Below are 17,179 nucleotides of genomic sequence, written 5' to 3' on the forward strand. Positions count from 1 at the left end.
CCGGAAGTCTGGAATTCCAATCCTAACCCTAGCCCTAATCCCCCAATGGCAGCCTTAATGGCAACGGGGCGAGGGTTGGGATGGAGGCTGGGTTAGGGCTGACCTCACGTCTCGTTCTGCGGCGGAGGTCAGGGGAGGCCTGGTGACAGGATCAGACCAACGGTAGGGGTCCCGGAAGTCTGGAACTCCAGCCCTAGCCCTAATCCCCCAATGGCAGCCTTAATGGCAACGGGGCGAGGGTTGGGATGGGGGCTGGGCTAGGGCTGACCTCACGTCTCGGCCTGCGGCGGAGCTCAGGGGAGGCCTGGTGACAGGATCAGACCAACGGTAGGGGTCCCGGAAGTCTTGAACTCCAACCCTAACCCTAGCCCTAATCCCCCAATGGCAGCCTTAATGGCAACGGGGCGAGGGTTGGGATGGGGGCTGGGTTAGGGCTGACCTCACGTCTCTTTCTGCGGCGGAGGTCAGGGGAGGCCTGGTGACAGGATCAGACCAACGGTAGGGGTCCCGGAAGTCTGGAACTCCAACCCTAACCCTAGCCCTAGCCCTAATCCCCCAATGGCAGCCTTAATGGCAACGGGGCGAGGGTTGGGATGGAGGCTGGGTTAGGGCTGACCTCACGTCTCGTTCTGCGGCGGAGCTCAGGGAAGGCCTGGTGACAGGATCAGACCAACGGTAGGGGTCCCGGAAGTCTTGAACTCCAACCCTAACCCTGGCCCTAGCCCCCCAATGGCAGCCTTAATGGCAACGGGGCGAGGGTTGGGATGAGGGCTGGGCTAGGGCTGACCTCACGTCTCGGCCTGCGGCGGAGCTCAGGGGAGGCCTGGTGACAGGATCAGACCAACGGTAGAGGTCCCGGAGGTCTGGAACTCCAACGCTAACCCTAGCCCTAATCCCCCTATGGCAGCCTTAATGGCAACGGGTCGAGGGTTGGGGTGGGGGCTGGGCTAGGGCTGACCTCACGTCTCGTTCTGCGGCGGAGCTCAGGGGAGGCCTGGTGACAGGATCAGACCAACGGTAGGGGTCCCGGAAGTCTGGAACTCCAACCCCAGCCCTAGCCCTAATCCCCCAATGGCAGCCTTAATGGCAACGGGGCGAGGGTTGGGATGGAAGATGGGTTAGGGCTGACCTCACGTCTCGTTCTGCGGCGGAGCTCAGGGGAGGCCTGGTGACAGGATCAGACCAACGGTAGGGGTCCCGGAAGTCTGGAACTCCAACCCTAACCCTAGCCCTAGCCCTAATCCCCCAATGGCAGCCTTAATGGCAACGGGGCGAGGGTTGGGATGGGGGCTGGGTTAGGGCTGACCTCACGTCTCGTTCTGCGGCGGAGCTCAGGGGAGGCCTGGTGACAGGATCAGACCAATGGTAGGGGTCCCGGAAGTCTGGAACTCCAACGCTAGCCCTAGCCCTAATCCCCCAATGGCAGCCTTAATGGCAACGGGGCGAGGGTTGGGATGGGGGCTGGGCTGGGGCTGACCTCACGTCTCGGCCTGCGGCGGACCTCAGGGGAGTTCTGGTGACAGGATCAGACCAACGGTAGGGGTCCCGGAAGTCTGGAACTCCAATCCTAACCCTAGCCCTAATCCCCCAATGGCAGCCTTAATGGCAACGGGGCGAGGGTTGGGATGGAGGCTGGGTTAGGGCTGACCTCACGTCTCGTTCTGCGGCGGAGGTCAGGGGAGGCCTGGTGACAGGATCAGACCAACGGTAGGGGTCCCGGAAGTCTTGAACTCCAACCCTAACCCTAGCCCTAATCCCCCAATGGCAGCCTTAATGGCAACGGGGCGAGGGTTGGGATGGAGGCTGGGTTAGGGCTGACCTCACGTCTCGTTCTGCGGCGGAGCTCAGGGGAGTTCTGGTGACAGGATCAGACAAACGGTAGGGGTCCCGGAAGTCTGGAACTCCAACCCTAACGCTAGCCCTAGCCCTAATCCCCCAATGGCAGCCTTAATGGCAACGGGGCGAGGGTTGGGATGGAGGCTGGGTTAGGGCTGACCTCACGTCTCGTTCTGCGGCGGAGCTCAGGGGAGGCCTGGTGACAGGATCAGACCAACGGTAGGGGTCCCGGAAGTCTGGAACTCCAACGCTAGCCCTAGCCCTAATCCCCCAATGGCAGCCTTAATGGCAACGGGGCGAGGGTTGGGATGGAGGCTGGGTTAGGGCTGACCTCACGTCTCGGCCTGCGGCGGAGTTCAGGGGAGTTCTGGTGACAGGATCAGACCAACGGTAGGGGTCCCGGAAGTCTGGAACTCCAACCCTAGCCCTAGCCCTAATCCCCCAATGGCAGCCTTAATGGCAACGGGGCGAGGGTTGGGATGGAGGCTGGGTTAGGGCTGACCTCACGTCTCGTTCTGCGGCGGAGCTCAGGGAAGGCCTGGTGACAGGATCAGACCAACGGTAGGGGTCCCGGAAGTCTTGAACTCCAACCCTAACCCTGGCCCTAGCCCCCCAATGGCAGCCTTAATGGCAACGGGGCGAGGGTTGGGATGAGGGCTGGGCTAGGGCTGACCTCACGTCTCGTTCTGCGGCGGAGCTCAGGGGAGGCCTGGTGACAGGATCAGACCAACGGTAGGGGTCCCGGAAGTCTGGAACTCCAACCCTAACCCTAGCCCTAGCCCTAATCCCCCAATGGCAGCCTTAATGGCAACGGGGCGAGGGTTGGGATGGAGGCTGGGTTAGGGCTGACCTCACGTCTCGGCCTGCGGCGGAGCTCAGGGGAGGCCTGGTGACAGGATCAGACCAACGGTAGGGGTCCCAGAAGTCTGGAACTCCAACCCTAACCCTAATCCCCCAATGGCAGCCTTAATGGCAACGGGGCGAGGGTTGGGATGGAGGCTGGGTTAGGGCTGACCTCACGTCTCGTTCTGCGGCGGAGCTCAGGGGAGTTCTGGTGACAGGATCAGACCAACGGTAGGGGTCCCCAAAGTCTGGAACTCCAACCCTAACCCTAACCCTAGCCCTAATCCCCCAATGGCAGCCTTAATGGCAACGGGGCGAGGGTTGGGATGGAGGCTGGGTTAGGGCTGACCTCACGTCTCGTTCTGCGGCGGAGCTCAGGGGAGGCCTGGTGACAGGATCAGACCAACGGTAGGGGTCCCGGAAGTCTGGAACTCCAACCCTAACCCTAGCCCTAATCCCCCAATGGCAGCCTTAATGGCAACGGGGCGAGGGTTGGGATGGAGGCTGGGTTAGGGCTGACCTCACGTCTCGTTCTGCGGCGGAGCTCAGGGGAGGCCTGGTGACAGGATCAGACCAACGGTAGGGGTCCCGGAAGTCTGGAACTCCAACCCTAACCCTAGCCCTAGCCCTAATCCCCCAATGGCAGCCTTAATGGCAACGGGGCGAGGGTTGGGATGGAGGCTGGGTTAGGGCTGACCTCACGTCTCGGCCTGCGGCGGAGCTCAGGGGAGGCCTGGTGACAGGATCAGACCAACGGTAGGGGTCCCAGAAGTCTGGAACTCCAACCCTAACCCTAATCCCCCAATGGCAGCCTTAATGGCAACGGGGCGAGGGTTGGGATGGAGGCTGGGTTAGGGCTGACCTCACGTCTCGTTCTGCGGCGGAGCTCAGGGGAGTTCTGGTGACAGGATCAGACCAACGGTAGGGGTCCCCAAAGTCTGGAACTCCAACCCTAACCCTAACCCTAGCCCTAATCCCCCAATGGCAGCCTTAATGGCAACGGGGCGAGGGTTGGGATGGAGGCTGGGTTAGGGCTGACCTCACGTCTCGGCCTGCGGCGGAGCTCAGGGGAGGCCTGGTGACAGGATCAGACCAACGGTAGGGGTCCCGGAAGTCTGGAACTCCAACCCCAGCCCTAGCCCTAATCCCCCAATGGCAGCCTTAATGGCAACGGGGCGAGGGTTGGGATGGGGTTGGGCTAGGGCTGACCTCACGTCTCGTTCTGCGGCGGAGCTCAGGGGAGGCCTGGTGACAGGATCAGACCAACGGTAGGGGTCCCGGAAGTCTGGAACTCCAACCCTAACCCTAGCCCTAGCCCTAATCCCCCAATGGCAGCCTTAATGGCAACGGGGCGAGGGTTGGGATGGAGGCTGGGTTAGGGCTGACCTCACGTCTCGGCCTGCGGCGGAGCTCAGGGGAGGCCTGGTGACAGGATCAGACCAACGGTAGGGGTCCCAGAAGTCTGGAACTCCAACCCTAACCCTAATCCCCCAATGGCAGCCTTAATGGCAACGGGGCGAGGGTTGGGATGGAGGCTGGGTTAGGGCTGACCTCACGTCTCGTTCTGCGGCGGAGCTCAGGGGAGTTCTGGTGACAGGATCAGACCAACGGTAGGGGTCCCCAAAGTCTGGAACTCCAACCCTAACCCTAACCCTAGCCCTAATCCCCCAATGGCAGCCTTAATGGCAACGGGGCGAGGGTTGGGATGGAGGCTGGGTTAGGGCTGACCTCACGTCTCGGCCTGCGGCGGAGCTCAGGGGAGGCCTGGTGACAGGATCAGACCAACGGTAGGGGTCCCGGAAGTCTGGAACTCCAACCCCAGCCCTAGCCCTAATCCCCCAATGGCAGCCTTAATGGCAACGGGGCGAGGGTTGGGATGGGGGCTGGGCTAGGGCTGACCTCACGTCTCGTTCTGCGGCGGAGCTCAGGGGAGGCCTGGTGACAGGATCAGACCAACGGTAGGGGTCCCGGAAGTCTGGAACTCCAACCCTAGCCCTAGCCCTAATCCCCCAATGGCAGCCTTAATGGCAACGGGGCGAGGGTTGGGATGGAGGCTGGGTTAGGGCTGACCTCACGTCTCGTTCTGCGGCGGAGCTCAGGGAAGGCCTGGTGACAGGATCAGACCAACGGTAGGGGTCCCGGAAGTCTTGAACTCCAACCCTAACCCTGGCCCTAGCCCCCCAATGGCAGCCTTAATGGCAACGGGGCGAGGGTTGGGATGAGGGCTGGGCTAGGGCTGACCTCACGTCTCGTTCTGCGGCGGAGCTCAGGGGAGGCCTGGTGACAGGATCAGACCAACGGTAGGGGTCCCGGAAGTCTGGAACTCCAACCCTAACCCTAGCCCTAGCCCTAATCCCCCAATGGCAGCCTTAATGGCAACGGGGCGAGGGTTGGGATGGAGGCTGGGTTAGGGCTGACCTCACGTCTCGGCCTGCGGCGGAGCTCAGGGGAGGCCTGGTGACAGGATCAGACCAACGGTAGGGGTCCCAGAAGTCTGGAACTCCAACCCTAACCCTAATCCCCCAATGGCAGCCTTAATGGCAACGGGGCGAGGGTTGGGATGGAGGCTGGGTTAGGGCTGACCTCACGTCTCGTTCTGCGGCGGAGCTCAGGGGAGTTCTGGTGACAGGATCAGACCAACGGTAGGGGTCCCCAAAGTCTGGAACTCCAACCCTAACCCTAACCCTAGCCCTAATCCCCCAATGGCAGCCTTAATGGCAACGGGGCGAGGGTTGGGATGGAGGCTGGGTTAGGGCTGACCTCACGTCTCGTTCTGCGGCGGAGCTCAGGGGAGGCCTGGTGACAGGATCAGACCAACGGTAGGGGTCCCGGAAGTCTGGAACTCCAACCCTAACCCTAGCCCTAATCCCCCAATGGCAGCCTTAATGGCAACGGGGCGAGGGTTGGGATGGAGGCTGGGTTAGGGCTGACCTCACGTCTCGTTCTGCGGCGGAGCTCAGGGGAGGCCTGGTGACAGGATCAGACCAACGGTAGGGGTCCCGGAAGTCTGGAACTCCAACCCTAACCCTAGCCCTAGCCCTAATCCCCCAATGGCAGCCTTAATGGCAACGGGGCGAGGGTTGGGATGGAGGCTGGGTTAGGGCTGACCTCACGTCTCGGCCTGCGGCGGAGCTCAGGGGAGGCCTGGTGACAGGATCAGACCAACGGTAGGGGTCCCAGAAGTCTGGAACTCCAACCCTAACCCTAATCCCCCAATGGCAGCCTTAATGGCAACGGGGCGAGGGTTGGGATGGAGGCTGGGTTAGGGCTGACCTCACGTCTCGTTCTGCGGCGGAGCTCAGGGGAGTTCTGGTGACAGGATCAGACCAACGGTAGGGGTCCCCAAAGTCTGGAACTCCAACCCTAACCCTAACCCTAGCCCTAATCCCCCAATGGCAGCCTTAATGGCAACGGGGCGAGGGTTGGGATGGAGGCTGGGTTAGGGCTGACCTCACGTCTCGGCCTGCGGCGGAGCTCAGGGGAGGCCTGGTGACAGGATCAGACCAACGGTAGGGGTCCCGGAAGTCTGGAACTCCAACCCCAGCCCTAGCCCTAATCCCCCAATGGCAGCCTTAATGGCAACGGGGCGAGGGTTGGGATGGGGTTGGGCTAGGGCTGACCTCACGTCTCGTTCTGCGGCGGAGCTCAGGGGAGGCCTGGTGACAGGATCAGACCAACGGTAGGGGTCCCGGAAGTCTGGAACTCCAACCCTAACCCTAGCCCTAGCCCTAATCCCCCAATGGCAGCCTTAATGGCAACGGGGCGAGGGTTGGGATGGAGGCTGGGTTAGGGCTGACCTCACGTCTCGGCCTGCTGCGGAGCTCAGGGGAGGCCTGGTGACAGGATCAGACCAACGGTAGGGGTCCCGGATGTCTGGAACTCCAACCCTAACCCTAGCCCTAGCCCTAATCCCCCAATGGCATCCTTAATGGCAACGGGGCGAGGGTTGGGATGGAGGCTGGGTTAGGGCTGACCTCACGTCTCGTTCTGCGGCGGAGCTCAGGGAAGGCCTGGTGACAGGATCAGACCAACGGTAGGGGTCCCGGAAGTCTTGAACTCCAACCCTAACCCTAGCCCTAATCCCCCAATGGCAGCCTTAATGGCAACGGGGCGAGGGTTGGGATGGGGGCTGGGCTAGGGCTGACCTCACGTCTCGGCCTGCGGCGGAGCTCAGGGGAGTTCTGGTGACAGGATCAGACCAACGGTAGGGGTCCCAGAAGTCTGGAACTCCAACCCTAACCCTAGCCCTAATCCCCCAATGGCAGCCTTAATGGCAACGGGGCGAGGGTTGGGATGGAGGCTGGGTTAGGGCTGACCTCACGTCTCGTTCTGCGGCGGAGCTCAGGGGAGTTCTGGTGACAGGATCAGACCAACGGTAGGGGTCCCGGAAGTCTGGAACTCCAACCCTAACCCTAGCCCTAGCCCTAATCCCCCAATGGCAGCCTTAATGGCAACGGGGCGAGGGTTGGGATGGAGGCTGGGTTAGGGCTGACCTCACGTCTCGGCCTGCGGCGGAGCTCAGGGGAGTTCTGGTGACAGGATCAGACCAACGGTAGGGGTCCCGGAAGTCTGGAACTCCAACCCTAACCCTAGCCCTAATCCCCCAATGGCAGCCTTAATGGCAACGGGGCGAGGGTTGGGATGGAGGCTGGGTTAGGGCTGACCTCACGTCTCGTTCTGCGGCGGAGCTCAGGGGAGTTCTGGTGACAGGATCAGACCAACGGTAGGGGTCCCGGAAGTCTGGAACTCCAACCCTAACCCTAACCCTAGCCCTAATCCCCCAATGGCAGCCTTAATGGCAACGGGGCGAGGGTTGGGATGGAGGCTCGGTTAGGGCTGACCTCACGTCTCGTTCTGCGGCGGAGCTCAGGGGAGGCCTGGTGACAGGATCAGACCAACGGTAGGGGTCCCGGAAGTCTGGAACTCCAACCCTAACCCTAGCCCTACCCTAGCCCTAATCCCCCAATGGCAGCCTTAATGGCAACGGGGCGAGGGTTGGGATGGAGGCTGGGTTAGGGCTGACCTCACGTCTCGTTCTGCGGCGGAGGTCAGGGGAGGCCTGGTGACAGGATCAGACCAACGGTAGGGGTCCCGGAAGTCTGGAACTCCAACCCTAACCCTAGCCCTAGCCCTAATCCCCCAATGGCAGCCTTAATGGCAACGGGGCGAGGGTTGGGATGGAGGCTGGGTTAGGGCTGACCTCACGTCTCGTTCTGCGGCGGAGCTCAGGGAAGGCCTGGTGACAGGATCAGACCAACGGTAGGGGTCCCGGAAGTCTTGAACTCCAACCCTAACCCTAGCCCTAATCCCCCAATGGCAGCCTTAATGGCAACGGGGCGAGGGTTGGGATGGGGGCTGGGCTAGGGCTGACCTCACGTCTCGGCCTGCGGCGGACCTCAGGGGAGTTCTGGTGACAGGATCAGACCAACGGTAGGGGTCCCAGAAGTCTGGAACTCCAACCCTAACCCTAATCCCCCACTGGCAGCCTTAATGTCAACGGGGCGAGGGTTGGGATGGAGGCTGGGTTAGGGCTGACCTCACGTCTCGTTCTGCGGCGGAGCTCAGGGGAGGCCTGGTGACAGGATCAGACCAACGGTAGGGGTCCCGGAAGTCTGGAACTCCAACCCTAACCCTAGCCCTACCCTAGCCCTAATCCCCCAATGGCAGCCTTAATGGCAACGGGGCGAGGGTTGGGATGGGGGCTGGGCTAGGGCTGACCTCACGTCTCGGCCTGCGGCGGAGCTCAGGGGAGTTCTGGTGACAGGATCAGACCAACGGTAGGGGTCCCGGAAGTCTGGAACTCCAACCCTAACCCTAGCCCTAATCCCCCAATGGCAGCCTTAATGGCAACGGGGCGAGGGTTGGGATGGAGGCTGGGTTAGGGCTAACCTCACGTCTCGTTCTGCGGCGGAGCTCAGGGGAGGCCTGGTGACAGGATCAGACCAACGGTAGGGGTCCCGGAAGTCTGGAACTCCAACCCTAACCCTAGCCCTAGCCCTAATCCCCCAATGGCAGCCTTAATGGCAACGGGGCGAGGGTTGGGATGGAGGCTGGGTTAGGGCTGACCTCACGTCTCGGCCTGCGGCGGAGCTCAGGGGAGGCCTGGTGACAGGATCAGACCAACGGTAGGGGTCCCGGAAGTCTGGAACTCCAACCCTAACCCTAATCCCCCAATGGCAGCCTTAATGGCAACGGGGCGAGGGTTGGGATGGGGGCTGGGCTAGGGCTGACCTCACGTCTCGGCCTGCGGCGGAGCTCAGGGGAGTTCTGGTGACAGGATCAGACCAACGGTAGGGGTCCCGGAAGTCTGGAACTCCAACCCTAACCCTAGCCCTAATCCCCCAATGGCAGCCTTAATGGCAACGGGGCGAGGGTTGGGATGGAGGCTGGGTTAGGGCTGACCTCACGTCTCGTTCTGCGGCGGAGCTCAGGGGAGTTCTGGTGACAGGATCAGACCAACGGTAGGGGTCCCGGAAGTCTGGAACTCCAACCCTAACCCTAGCCCTAGCCCTAATCCCCCAATGGCAGCCTTAATGGCAACGGGGCGAGGGTTGGGATGGAGGCTGGGTTAGGGCTGACCTCACGTCTCGGCCTGCGGCGGAGCTCAGGGGAGGCCTGGTGACAGGATCAGACCAACGGTAGGGGTCCCGGAAGTCTGGAACTCCAACCCTAACCCTAATCCCCCAATGGCAGCCTTAATGGCAACGGGGCGAGGGTTGGGATGGGGGCTGGGCTAGGGCTGACCTCACGTCTCGGCCTGCGGCGGAGCTCAGGGGAGTTCTGGTGACAGGATCAGACCAACGGTAGGGGTCCCGGAAGTCTGGAACTCCAACCCTAACCCTAGCCCTAATCCCCCAATGGCAGCCTTAATGGCAACGGGGCGAGGGTTGGGATGGAGGCTGGGTTAGGGCTGACCTCACGTCTCGTTCTGCGGCGGAGCTCAGGGGAGTTCTGGTGACAGGATCAGACCAACGGTAGGGGTCCCGGAAGTCTGGAACTCCAACCCTAACCCTGGCCCTAGCCCCCCAATGGCAGCCTTAATAGCAACGGGGCGAGGGTTGGGATGGAGGCTGGGTTAGGGCTGACCTCACGTCTCGTTCTGCGGCGGAGCTCAGGGGAGGCCTGGTGACAGGATCAGACCAACGGTAGGGGTCCCGGAAGTCTGGAACTCTAACCCTAACCCTGGCCCTAGCCCCCCAATGGCAGCCTTAATGGCAACGGGGCGAGGGTTGGGATGGGGGCTGGGCTAGGGCTGACCTCACGTCTCGTTCTGCGGCAGAACTCAGGGGAGGCCTGGTGACAGGATCAGACCAACGGTAGGGGTCCCGGAAGTCTGGAACTCTAACCCTAACCCTAGCCCTACCCTAGCCTTAATCCCCCAATGGCAGCCTTAATGGCAACGGGGCGAGGGTTGGGATGGAGGCTGGGTTAGGGCTGACCTCACGTCTCGTTCTGCGGCGGAGGTCAGGGGAGGAATGGTGACAGGATCAGACCAACGGTAGGGGTCCCGGAAGTCTGGAACTCCAACCCTAACCCTAGCCCTAATCCCCCAATGGCAGCCTTAATGGCAACGGGGCGAGGGTTGGGATGGAGGCTGGGTTAGGGCTGACCTCACGTCTCGTTCTGCGGCGGAGCTCAGGGGAGGCCTGGTGACAGGATCAGACCAACGGTAGGGGTCCCGGAAGTCTGGAACTCCAACCCTAACCCTAGCCCTAGCCCTAATCCCCCAATGGCAGCCTTAATGGCAACGGGGCGAGGGTTGGGATGGAGGCTGGGTTAGGGCTGACCTCACGTCTCGGCCTGCGGCGGAGCTCAGGGGAGGCCTGGTGACAGGATCAGACCAACGGTAGGGGTCCCGGAAGTCTGGAACTCCAACCCTAACCCTAATCCCCCAATGGCAGCCTTAATGGCAAAGGGGCGAGGGTTGGGATGGGGGCTGGGCTAGGGCTGACCTCACGTCTCGGCCTGCGGCGGAGCTCAGGGGAGTTCTGGTGACAGGATCAGACCAACGGTAGGGGTCCCGGAAGTCTGGAACTCCAACCCTAACCCTAGCCCTAATCCCCCAATGGCAGCCTTAATGGCAACTGGGCGAGGGTTGGGATGGAGGCTGGGTTAGGGCTGACCTCACGTCTCGGCCTGCGGCGGAGCTCAGGGGAGGCCTGGTGACAGGATCAGACCAACGGTAGGGGTCCCGGAAGTCTGGAACTCCAACCCTAACCCTGGCCCTAGCCCCCCAATGGCAGCCTTAATAGCAACGGGGCGAGGGTTGGGATGGAGGCTGGGTTAGGGCTGACCTCACGTCTCGTTCTGCGGCGGAGCTCAGGGGAGGCCTGGTGACAGGATCAGACCAACGGTAGGGGTCCCGGAAGTCTGGAACTCCAACCCTAACCCTGGCCCTAGCCCCCCAATGGCAGCCTTAATGGCAACGGGGCGAGGGTTGGGATGGGGGCTGGGCTAGGGCTGACCTCACGTCTCGTTCTGCGGCAGAACTCAGGGGAGGCCTGGTGACAGGATCAGACCAACGGTAGGGGTCCCGGAAGTCTGGAACTCCAACCCTAACCCTAGCCCTACCCTAGCCTTAATCCCCCAATGGCAGCCTTAATGGCAACGGGGCGAGGGTTGGGATGGGGGCTGGGCTAGGGCTGACCTCACGTCTCCTTCTGCGGCGGAGCTCAGGGGAGGCATGGTGACAGGATCAGACCAACGGTAGGGGTCCCGGAAGTCTGGAACTCCAACCCTAACCCTGGCCCTAGCCCCCCAATGGCAGCCTTAATGGCAACGGGGCGAGGGTTGGGATGGAGGCTGGGTTAGGGCTGACCTCACGTCTCGGCCTGCGGCGGAGCTCAGGGGAGGCCTGGTGACAGGATCAGACCAACGGTAGGGGTCCCGGAAGTCTGGAACTCCAACCCTAACCCTAGCCCTAGCCCTAATCCCCCAATGGCAGCCTTAATGGCAACGGGGCGAGGGTTGGGATGGGGGCTGGGCTAGGGCTGACCTCACGTCTCGTTCTGCAGCAGAGCTCAGGGGAGGCCTGGTGACAGGATCAGACCAACGGTAGGGGTCCCGGATGTCTGGAACTCCAACCCTAACCCTAGCCCTAGCCCTAATCCCCCAATGGCAACCTTAATGGCAACGGGGCGAGGGTTGGGATGGGGGCTGGGCTAGGGCTGACCTCACGTCTCGGCCTGCGGCGGACCTCAGGGGAGTTCTGGTGACAGGATCAGACCAACGGTAGGGGTCCCGGAAGTCTGGAACTCCAACCCTAACCCTAGCCCTAATCCCCCAATGGCAGCCTTAATGGCAACGGGGCGAGGGTTGGGATGGAGGCTGGGTTAGGGCTGACCTCACGTCTCGTTCTGCGGCGGAGCTCAGGGGAGGCCTGGTGACAGGATCAGACCAACGGTAGGGGTCCCGGATGTCTGGAACTCCAACCCTAACCCTAGCCCTAGCCCTAATCCCCCAATGGCAGCCTTAATGGCAACGGGGCGAGGGTTGGGATGGGGGCTGGGCTAGGGCTGACCTCACGTCTCGGCCTGTGGCGGAGCTCAGGGGAGGCCTGGTGACAGGATCAGACCAACGGTAGGGGTCCCGGAAGTCTGGAACTCCAACCCTAACCCTAGCCCTAATCCCCCAATGGCAGCCTTAATGGCAACGGGGCGAGGGTTGGGATGGAGGCTGGGTTAGGGCTGACCTCACGTCTCGTTCTGCGGCGGAGCTCAGGGGAGGCCTGGTGACAGGATCAGACCAACGGTAGGGGTCCCGGAGGTCTGGAACTCCAACCCTAACCTTAGCCCTAATCCCCCAATGGCAGCCTTAACCCTTGTGCTCCCTTAGGGTCATTTTGACCCGCAGCTATGTCGGGACAACTTTTCATGATAAAAACAAAGTGAAACATTTTCTTTATCCTTTGCGCGGTATCGGGGTCGTTTCGACCCACAGCTTTGTTGTGATAATTTTTCATGATAAAAACACTAAGTGAAACATTTTCTTTATCCTTTGCGCGGTATCGGGGTCGTTTCGACCTACAGCTTTGTTCTGATAACGTTTCATGATAAAAAAACGAAGTGAAGCATTTTCTTTATCCTTTGCACGGTATCGGGGTCGTTTCGACCCATAGCTTTGTTGTGATAACGTTTCATGATAAAATAACTAAGTGAAACATTTTCTTTATCCTTTGCACGGTATCGGGGTCGTTTCGACCCACAGCTTTGTTGTGATAATTTTTCATGATAAAAAACAAAGTGAAACATTTGAGTCATAATTGGTGTGTGATGATGATGATGATGACAGTGATATAGACACATCCCAGACTACCAGCACTAACTGGGAGGGAGGGAGGGGTGAACACCTCCAAAATAATTGAAACTAACACACACACAAACCGACAACTCTGAGAGACAGGAAGAGTGAGACAAAAAGTGAAAACATTTCATTTCGACATTTTATTGTATGTATTGTACAAACTTAAAAACAACAACATCAACAACATCAGTGGTGACCCACAAACCCTATTTACAGAAAAGTGTATCTATCAGACAAGGCACAAAGTCATGGATCAGCAGACTACGCTCTTCTCATATATAGGACAAAGCATTTACACCCTCATCCAACCAACCAACCAACCCACACCTACATCCATAGCCATATATTTTGTTAGCTGGAGTGTAGACTAAATGACTCGAACTCTGTGGTATTAGAGGTTACTGGGCGTCTAGGAGGGGGGATCTTCAGACAGGAGACGAGGCAACCTGGTGTTGAGTCCTCCCGTCTGGCGGACCTCTTGAAGTCCGACCCCATGGCTTTCCACTCCTCTCCGCGTTTCAGATAGCCTTCCCGATTTGTCTCGTCCAAGATCACTCTTTCGATTTGTGGCGTGATAAAAAGTAAAAACGTGGAGACCATGTCGTGAGCGTGGGAAACGGCGTAAGCTGTGGGTCCGGGGGGTCTCTCTGTGTTTTTACGCTGCTGCTGCGGCGGCGGCGACCTCCTCCCGTACGGAACCGAAGACCATTGGATTTTGCCGTTTTTCGACACAAACGTATCTGGCACTTGGTCCTCGTGAGGATCATTGTCGTCGTCTTTGGGAGCCGACAGGTCGGCGTTGCGTCCTTCTTGTTGTTCTTGTTCTTCTTCTTCCTCTTCTTCCTCTTCTTCCTCTTTTTCTGATACATTCTCTGCCTGGCGCTCTTCCACGTCTTCTTCTTCTGACACCTCCTCTGTCTCCTCTTCAGAGTCACCCTGCTCGACATTTGCAAACATGTGCTGTAGAACTTGGAGCGCAGTGAAATCCTCAGCCATAGCTGCGTGACTCCGGAGGACGGCTGGCTGGTTGGCTGGCCAGCTGTTGCTGGCCTGACCCTAACCCACTGAGCATGTATGTGTAAGTAGTAGCAATTCCCCAGACAACAGTTGCAGGAGTGGGGGATGGGCGCTCATGTCCTCCGACAGAGACGGTGGGGGAGGGGATGGGCGCTCATTTCGTCAGACCGAGTTGCAGGAGTGGGGGATGGGCGCTCATGTCCTCCGACAGAGACCGAGGCCACTGGACGGGCGCTCATTTGTCCGACCGAGATGAGGAAGTGTATTTTATCCGACAGAGACCGAGGCCACTGGACGGGCGCTCATTTGTCCGACCGAGATGAGGAAGTGTATTTTATCCGACAGAGACCGAGGCCACTGGACGGGCACTCATTTGTCCGACCGAGATGAGGAAGTGTATTTTATCCGACAGAGACCGAGGCCACTGGACGGGCGCTTATTTGTCAGACCGAGATGAGGAAGTGTATTTCCCCCCAACCGGGATGAGGAAGTGCATTTTCTCCAACCTAGAGACGCAAGGAAGTGTAGTCCTCCTACCAAGACTAGTATGGGCTCTGGGGGTGAATGGGAGAGCGATATTAAACTCCACTGAAGGGAGAAGTGTACTCAGCTCCACTCCGCTCAGCAGAGGAGACAGAGACCCAGGCTCCGCTCAATCTTGTCCTACTATGAGGTATGCAGCAAGGTGTCATTCAGCTTTCTTGTTGTTGTTGTATTTACGTATATATCTGTGTAGGTGTACATTGAAGGTCATTTTACAACTGCTGCTCCCCAAAGGAAGGTCCCACAGTCACAATGTGGCAGGTCTGTCTAGTTCATTGGGGTCTTTGAAATCAATCTTTAGATAAAGGATATTTATATAAAGGATAAAGGAAAGTTGGCTTGAAACTTCTTATTCTCTCTCACTTCATCTACTAGTGTCTTTCTATGTATCTCATGACTGTTGCCATCTCTCTCTCGCTCTACCCCTCTCCCTCCCTACAGCATATTGAGTTTGACTATGACATAAACGACACTGGTTCTGGCGACTTGGGGCTGGCCCTGGAGGATCTGTGTGACCCGGATCAAGTGATATCCCCTGACCTGCAGCGAGTGTTCCTCCCTGTGGTCTATGGCTTCATCTTTGTCCTGGGCATCATTGGGAACGGCCGGGTGGTGATGGTGCTTGGCTGCCAGCACAGGTGAGCATAAAGATGGACAATGAAGACAATGACAATGACATGTTACAGTAGTTTAGTCCATTAGTACGTTTAGTGAGTTACTTTGTACATTTTAATCTTTTGAAAAAGAAGGAACGAAAGATCCGTTTCACATTCGTTTATTATATGCACCTTCCTGTCACAGTCAATTCCTTGTTTGTGGTGTGAACACATTACACAACGTGGCGGATAAAACACATTCGGATGTAGAAGATGACACACGCACGCACACGCACATACACTCACACACAGCGGGGTTTTTCCTCTGATTGTCCCCAGGTCAAAATGGAAACTGGCAGACCGCTACCGGCTGCACCTCTCTGCCGCCGATCTTCTCTTTGTGCTGACGCTCCCGTTCTGGGCAGCGGATGCCGCACTGACGGACTGGCGTTTCGGATTAGGCACTTGTGTGGCCGTGCACGTCATCTACACGGTGAACCTGTATGGGAGTGTGCTCATCCTGGCCTTCATCAGTCTGGACCGCTACCTAGCCGTGGTCAAAGCGATAGACGCGCACACATCACGCACGAGACAGCTACTGGCACGGAGACTGGTGTTTGTAGGTGAGCTACGTCTCTAGCCTCAGCCTCCCTTAACTCTCTCTCTCTCTCACGACGTGTCCATGCCTCAGATGTACAGAGGTACAGCACTTTGCTTGTATTCTTCTGATCTCCTGATTCGACCACCGAATCTCCTCTTTGTCTCCCTCTCATTTTCCAGGAGCCTGGTTGCCGGCGACTCTCTTGGCCGTGTCAGACATAGTGTTTGCCAGGACTTGGGAAGCAGGAGATGGGACGATTGTGTGCCAGCGCTTATACCCAGCTGACAACGCTCCTCTCTGGGTGTCAGTGTTCCACCTGCAGCTGGTGTTTGTAGGCTTGGTGGTACCGGGCCTAGTTTTGCTGATGTGTTACTGTGTCATCGTGTCCAGGCTGATCCGCATCGGCCCTCGGTGGGGGCAGAGACAGAACCGCAGAGCTGTCAGGATCACTGTGGCCTTGGTCCTCTGCTTCTTCCTGTGTTGGCTCCCCTATGGTGCTGGCATCACAGCGGATGCCCTCATGCGCCTAGAGGTCCTTCCCAGAAGCTACAGTCTGGAGGTGGTGCTGAATGTGTGGCTGGCGGTGGCTGAACCCATGGCATTTGCCCACTGCTGTCTCAACCCGCTGCTGTATGCCTTCCTGGGGTCGGACTTCAAGAGGTCCGCCAGACGGGAGGACTCAACACCAGGTTGCCTCGTCTCCTGTCTGAAGATCCCCCCTCCTAGACGCCCAGTAACCTCTAATACCACAGAGTTCGAGTCATTTAGTCTACACTCCAGCTAACAAAATATATGGCTATGGATGTAGGTGTGGGTTGGTTGGTTGGTTGGATGAGGGTGTAAATGCTTTGTCCTATATATGAGAAGAGCGTAGTCTGCTGATCCATGACTTTGTGCCTTGTCTGATAGATACACTTTTCTGTAAATAGGGTTTGTGGGTCACCACTGATGTTGTTGATGTTGTTGTTTTTAAGTTTGTACAATACATACAATAAAATGTCGAAATGAAATGTTTTCACTTTTTGTCTCACTCTTCCTGTCTCTCAGAGTTGTCGGTGTGTGTGTGTGTTAGTTTCAATTATTTTGGAGGTGTTCACCCCTCCCTCCCTCCCTCCCAGTTAGTGCTGGTAGTCTGGGATGTGTCTATATCACTGTCATCATCATCATCATCACACACCAATTATGACTCAAATGTTTCACTTTGTTTTTTATCATGAAAAATTATCACAACAAAGCTGTGGGTCGAAACGACCCCGATACCGTGCAAAGGATAAAGTAAATGTTTCACTTAGTTTTTTTATCATGAAAAGTTGTCACAACAAAGCTATGGGTCGAAACGACCCCGATACCGTGCAAAGGATAAAGTAAATGTTTCACTTCGTTTTTTTATCATGAAACGTTATCAGAACAAAGCTGTGGGTCGAAACAACCCCGATACCGC

The 17,179-nt window shown here is 58.5% G+C and overlaps 1 protein-coding gene across 1 annotated transcript; it reads left to right on the forward strand.

Annotated features, from left to right (window-relative positions):
• Positions 1 to 14,051: 14,051 nt before the first annotated feature.
• On the forward strand, positions 14,052 to 16,522 carry LOC124462467 (C-X-C chemokine receptor type 4-like). The gene is made up of 5 exons (XM_047014048.1): positions 14,052 to 14,059; positions 14,593 to 14,671; positions 14,983 to 15,179; positions 15,477 to 15,760; positions 15,918 to 16,522. Exons 1-5 carry the CDS (start codon positions 14,052 to 14,054, stop codon positions 16,520 to 16,522), a joined length of 1,173 nt encoding a protein of 390 aa, XP_046870004.1.
• Positions 16,523 to 17,179: the final 657 nt, after the last annotated feature.

This window comes from Hypomesus transpacificus, unplaced genomic scaffold (assembly GCF_021917145.1).
Source record: "Hypomesus transpacificus isolate Combined female unplaced genomic scaffold, fHypTra1 scaffold_216, whole genome shotgun sequence".
Classification (NCBI taxonomy): Eukaryota; Metazoa; Chordata; class Actinopteri; order Osmeriformes; family Osmeridae; genus Hypomesus; species Hypomesus transpacificus.